Source organism: Antrostomus carolinensis, unplaced genomic scaffold, assembly GCF_000700745.2.
Source record: "Antrostomus carolinensis isolate BGI_N321 unplaced genomic scaffold, ASM70074v2 scaffold29781, whole genome shotgun sequence".
NCBI classification, from domain to species: domain Eukaryota; kingdom Metazoa; phylum Chordata; class Aves; order Caprimulgiformes; family Caprimulgidae; genus Antrostomus; species Antrostomus carolinensis.
Window position 1 is genome coordinate 23,907 of NW_010293962.1, and position 6,147 is coordinate 30,053.

General features: G+C 40.2%; 1 protein-coding gene across 1 annotated transcript in view; it reads left to right on the forward strand.

Annotated features, from left to right (window-relative positions):
• UROC1 (urocanate hydratase 1) overlaps positions 1 to 6,147 on the forward strand; it is a 40,651-nt gene that overhangs the window by 21,193 nt on the left and 13,311 nt on the right. Inside the window, 5 exon segments of the mRNA XM_010177498.2 lie at positions 172 to 351; positions 1,157 to 1,254; positions 1,505 to 1,577; positions 2,970 to 3,091; positions 5,997 to 6,067. Of these exon segments, the coding sequence (XP_010175800.2) occupies positions 172 to 351; positions 1,157 to 1,254; positions 1,505 to 1,577; positions 2,970 to 3,091; positions 5,997 to 6,067 (544 nt within the window).

Here is a 6,147-nt window from a genome sequence, read left to right on the forward strand (position 1 = left end):
TGCATCTAAATCTTCATCACCATCATTTCCTACCTCCTGACTGCTAAAAGAAAGACTTAGCCTCACAAGGGCATAACTTTATAAACAACCTCTTGGAATGGAAGAAATCCACCTGAAAGAGGAGCTACAATGTTGACAGCTTCTGTTCAAACACTCCGTTTTCTTCCCCAGGGAGAGGCTAGTATATGAGTTGGACACAACAGGAGAGCTGCTAGTTGATCTGGGGTCTGACCAAACTTCGTGTCATAACCCATTCAGTGGGGGATACTATCCAGTACAGCTTGGTTTTGAGGAAGCAAAGCAGCTCCTCTCCACCAATCCGGGGAAGTTCCGGACTCTGGTACAAGAGAGGTAAATGTTTTGGTGATACACGTTTTTAACCTTTAAGTTTAGTTGCTCTGCAAGTGATCAGATCTTTGTCTTTCTCATAAGGACCTTTCCAGTTTCCCAATTCTGTATCGTACTACTCTAAATACAAAAGTAACAGAAAGGTAAATTTCTTGGAGGGACTAATTTCTAACAAGCAAGATATGACCTAAAAAGCATCCAGTTTCATTTGTTAGGCACTGATTTGCCTCTCTAGAGTTCCAAGAGATGACAGCTATGCATGTATAACTCCGCGTGCAACTATGCATTGAGATTAGAAGTAGATAATATTAAGTGGAAATGGCATCACAGAGAGCAGTCCTGAGGTATGGTCCACTATTGGAAACAAAGGGAAAATTGGGCTCGTTTGGCAAAGGGAGAGGCCAGAACAGTGATGTTCAGCCATTTTCAGTTTTTCTCTCTCTGCTCACTTTCTCTGTGAACTCCTTAGTGTTTTGTAGTTTTGTGTAGGGTTTGGTTTTGGTTTTTTTTTTTTTGTTATTACCTTCCATCCTTAGAGCTGGCTGCATTTCTTTGCTGAAAGACATGACCCCTATCTGCTAATTAATGAAGCTCCCTTAATGACTGTAAAATGCTTCAAGATTTGGGGATAACAGGTGCTACAGAGACTGAAAATATCTCGGTTGGTATCTTATAGGTTTATGTCTGAATTTCTCTGGGGTCTTTCAATTCTGTTTCCCCTTACTCCCATGCCTTTAGTGAGATCATGATATTATTCTTTTTGATATTTTATCAATCTCAAGAATAACTGCTTCCTTCTTTATTTCAGTTTGAAGAGACATGTGGCTGCTATTAACAGACTAGCTGATAAGGGCATGTTTTTTTGGGATTATGGCAATGCTTTTCTCTTGGAAGCTCAAAGGGCTGGTGAGTAGATCTTGGAGTTCTTAGGTGGAAACAAAGACAATCCTGTACATGTCTGCCCTGCTGTATATTTTGGTAGGATAGGTTTGGCCACTGTGTTACGCAAACTCTTTAGTCTCTCTCTCTTGTTCTCTGAGACCCCTGACTTTCTCTGTGGCTGAGGTAGAGCCTTCATGGGAACCCAGATGCAGTCTGGTTTTACATTTTATAGTTTTTCCTCATCAAGTCACTGATTATTAAAATTCTTTTATAGGTGCTGACGTTGAGAAAAGAGGAGCTAATAAGACAGAATTTCGATATCCTTCCTATGTTCAGCACATCATGGGGTATGTTGGGGAGAGTTTGGACTAAAGTACTCAAGTGCCTTGTGACTGCCTCTGTTTAAGGGGAGAGTACTACAAAGATTCCACTTAGTGCAAATCTTGTGGTGTACAGTAAATGATACAAAGGAGTCAACAGTAGCAGTAGGAAAATTGATCTCACAGGTGTTCTACCAGAGTTAAGCTTATTTTTCTTGACTCTGTAGTAATGCCCAATGTGGTTTAGGAAGATGTCCTGTTGGCTGTAAGCATCATGTTTATGTTTTCTATTGGATTCCCTAAACGTTACTTATTTAATTTTCCTGTGTACAGGGGAAAAGAAGAGCAAGACCTGGAGGGACACGTTGTATGTGATTAACATAAGTAAACTCTGACAGTAGATATTTTTGTCCTGAAAGGCATGGCATGCCTTGATAATTTGGTGTAAAGCTTTATCCTTTTTAGAATTAAAAAGTCTTATGAAAGCAGGCACCAGATGTGTGAACAGTAAGCTAAAACACTGCCGAATCCAAACTCTTCACTCCTTTACATGAATAGCTGCATTTTCTCTTTTGTTGCATTAGTTTTCTTTAAGGAGTTCTACTCAAGAGAACAGCCAAGTCGCAGCCTAAAACTAACCATATGCAACTTCACTTCTAGGTGCTAAAAATGAAGAGCTTGTCTCTCCAGAGCAGTAGATTTTCAATTCCAAATCATCAAAGCCTATGTCTACACTGAAGTTAAAAGCACATCTGAAATAGGACACTCGTCTGCACGTTGCTAACTGTACCTCTTACCCAAGCTGTGCATACTGCTTGTAGAAAAAGCTGAACTCAGGAGATCTGTTGAGGGGACTGGGTTTATAACACCTTTTGCCTCTGACTCATACTTAACTTGCCTATACCATGTGAATAAGAGCTTGAATGTAGAGTAAGACACCAGGCAGATTAGATCTCTTCCTCTGGAACTCAACTGAAGCATGTCTTTCTATTGTGTGTAAACAATGTGGACAGCAAATGAGTTTGGACTCAGGCACTTGTTCAGAACCTGTGCTTGTCTGAAAGTGTAGATGCACTCAGAGTTAGCCTGGATTAAGGATGAAAAGACCATAAGGGGGAGTATGTTGGATGAAACAAAAGAAAATTTGCAATTCATCTGATGATGCACTTGTTTGAACTGCCCAACATTCCTATCAAAATTCTGGCCTGATTGTATTTTTATACACCAGTTGATGGCTGCATGAAACAGCACTGTTTAATTTCTCAATTAATGGTCCTTGATGCTTCTGTTTAGATTAGTTCATTGAAAATGTTTCAAATTCTTCAGTCTCCAGCTAATGAAAGAAAAGCACTGCTAGCAGCCAGGATAAATAAGGAAAGAATTTCAACTATCTCCTAATGAAACATGTTCTCTTCCCAGGGACATTTTTTCCCTGGGATTTGGGCCATTCCGCTGGGTTTGTACCTCAGGTGACCCACAGGATCTTGCTACCACTGACTCAATTGCCATGTCTGTGCTTGAAGACTCTATACGTCAGGGAGGTAAGACACCATCCCATGCCCTCATTGCTCTGGGTGCTTTTGGGGAGAAAAGGAAACTAAGAGTTGCAAAATGTGTGTTAGCTTTTGGCTGAAACCATAGAAAGCAGTCTCTTGCCTGTTCCATGTGGGCAGGATATCTTGCTGCTCTCCAAATTCCTGTAAGGAGTGTAACCAGTAGGCAAAATGTAAGAGCACCACGTAGAGAGGTTGTTGATCCCAAAGCTATTGTAATTTTGGCTAAGAGCCTTTCTTTTTATTTGTTACAGATTTTCCGGCACTCTGTCACCTTGAAACTTTAAAGCAAACAGTATCTTTCATCAACAGGTCTCCAAGAGATTTTTAAAGGAGTCAAATTGCTTTGCCCATGTCTCACAGGTGGATGAGGCATGGGAATCCAAGGAGGTTTTAAGAAGCTAGCAAGCAGATCAGTGTCAGGAAACCCAGGTTTCATGGGTGTGGTGCTCCATCCAGTGTCACTTATTTGTGATTACAGTTTTGAGGTCTTTCTTTTTTGTCATTAGTTAATAAATTGACAGCTGTTTCTACTCACTGGTGGAACCAATATGGAATATCTGCATGGATCTGTGCTACTCTAGTATCTAGGAATTGTACTGTCTCCCAGTCTTCCATATCCTTGAAAGGGGGTTATTACTGTTATCCCCTGCTTATGAATAGGAACTGAGACAAACATGACTCCTAATCTCCCAGGTTGCAGTGGAAGGTCCTACTACTTTCCCTTTCTTTGGCTACTTTTACAGTAACTGAACAGCAGACTGAAAGACTTAAGTGTTATCCCCTAGACTGAAGTCCTCAGCTCTTCTGTTTCCAGAGAGCAGAGCTTTGTGCTTTTCAAAATCAAGGAAGGGATCAGAAGGATCACAAATCCAAAGCATATTTTATAGGGAAGAGAGCGTAATATATTTATCTGGTAATATTGAAATATTTGTCACTTTCATGAAAGACATAATTGAAATATGAATAGAAGTGTGAAAATTTTGAATGCTTTCCTATTTGTTCTGGAACAGTTAGCACTGCAAGGACCTAGGGTGGTCTTTTTAAAAAAGATATACCACATTCAGATGTCTCTCTCTTTTGAAACAAAACTACTGTTGTCTTCCTATAATGCAAGGCTGGTGTCCAGCATCCTCTTCCTCCCAAGATGTAAATTATTGATAGAGTGGATCTGACCCTGCAAGGCCCTTAGCTCTGTCTGTTCTCCTAAACTTTCCTTAGGACTTGTCTTCAAGAGAGAGCACCTGGAGCATGAGGTGTTTTTAATGCAATGATCCAGAAGTGCCTCCCATGTTCCATGGATATTGAAATTTTCATGTCTTTAAACCTGGTCCCTTGGCTTAATTGAAGGGAGTGTGAAATCCAATACTAAAGTGCTGGATCTATCTTCTAAAATTTGCAGTAATTTTTTTCTTCCATGTGCTGCAATTTCCCATCATACCAAGACTGAACTGATGCATGACCTTTGGATGGTTTGCATTGCAAGCTAGGAAATGAATCAATTGCTGTGTGTACAATAGTATGTGAGTGCTTATATAGATGGTGATGTAAAGTTGGGGAAAGAAGTCTCTTGCACGGACAAAAAGCATTGAACTCTTGCATGTATATTCTTAATTTAAATGAAAAATTATATTTAAAAAAATCCCAACAGGTGAAAACAGGCTTAAGGGCAAGGCTGTTATTGGATTTGCTGTTGAATTTGGCAGGACAATGAGAATAGAATTTCAAAGAGAAATGAAAACTGAATTTGTCCAAAAAAACCCCAGCCATTCATGGATTCATGTTCTTGAGTATTCCACTCCCTATGGGACCTGGGCTTGGACCAGATTCCAGGGTCTGGATATCCTCACACACATACACATCTAAAATCTGAACCTACCTTTGAATTTTATAAAAGAATCTGTTATGATGGCTGAGTGAAAACTCCACAGAGCTGAAGTCTGTTGCATTCCAAGTCTAAACTTTTGTCCTGGCTTTGAGTCCAATGTTAACAAGTCTTCTCCTTTAGTGGAGATGCATTTTTGTGCTTAAACCTCACAAACTGTGAAAAAGTCCGGTGTAGTTTTATTATCTGCTTCCACTCTTAAGGTACCTGAGCCTTTACGTTAGCCTTGGCAGAAGAGATACAGCACTGATGATTGGAGTGTAACCCAGATTTACAACCTCTCTGGCAGTTGGAAGACTGAGATGATGGTTAACAACAATACAAATCTCCCAAGAGCAAAGGGAGCCAATCTCTGTGTTGATAAGGACTATTCCTCTGAGTACATAATGCTTTCTAGTCTCTTTTAAGCCCATAGTAATGTGAAGCAACATACCTCAGTTTGTAGGAGAAGAGACCTCAGTTTTATCTTGGGATAAAAGCATTCACGTGGGCCATTTAGTACAGTGCTAGAAATCTATATCCCAGCATTGGTGTAATTTATCCTCAAGTATGTATTGCCAGCTGCTTCTGAAAATTTCTGCTGGCTGACTCAAAGGAGCTATTTGCTACCTGATGCAAGACTGGACTGTAGTACTCAATGTCATGGAGTTTGCTAAAGCTACTAATTTAGGAAAATCTCAGAAAGGGATTGGGCATTTAGTAGATAGGTGACCAAAAATGAACAGTGTATGTAACGCATATTACAAGGTTTAATTTAGTTTACTAAAGATCTGAATGGGAATTGTCATTCCAGCTGTCTCCTGGGTGACATCTCATACCTTCCTTTAAATATATGGTACCAGTTACTGCATCAGCTGCACAGAGGATTCTATATTGCATTTCCTATATGCGTGCTTGTATCTGAGAGTAGAATTTGACTTCCTAGTGCTGTCAGATGAATTAAATTAAATTTAGAGCATATTGCATTCATTTTCAAAACCTGTTTTCTTTCTTGCTTTCTCTTGCAAGTGAGCACATCTGTGAAGCAGCAATACCATGACAACATCCGCTGGATTCGGGAAGCTGGCAGGCACAGCTTGGTAAGTGCACAACCTCCTTCAGCACATGTGGCCACTCCTGGTCCAGACTGCAGACTTTGAATGCTGGAGTGAAAAGCAGG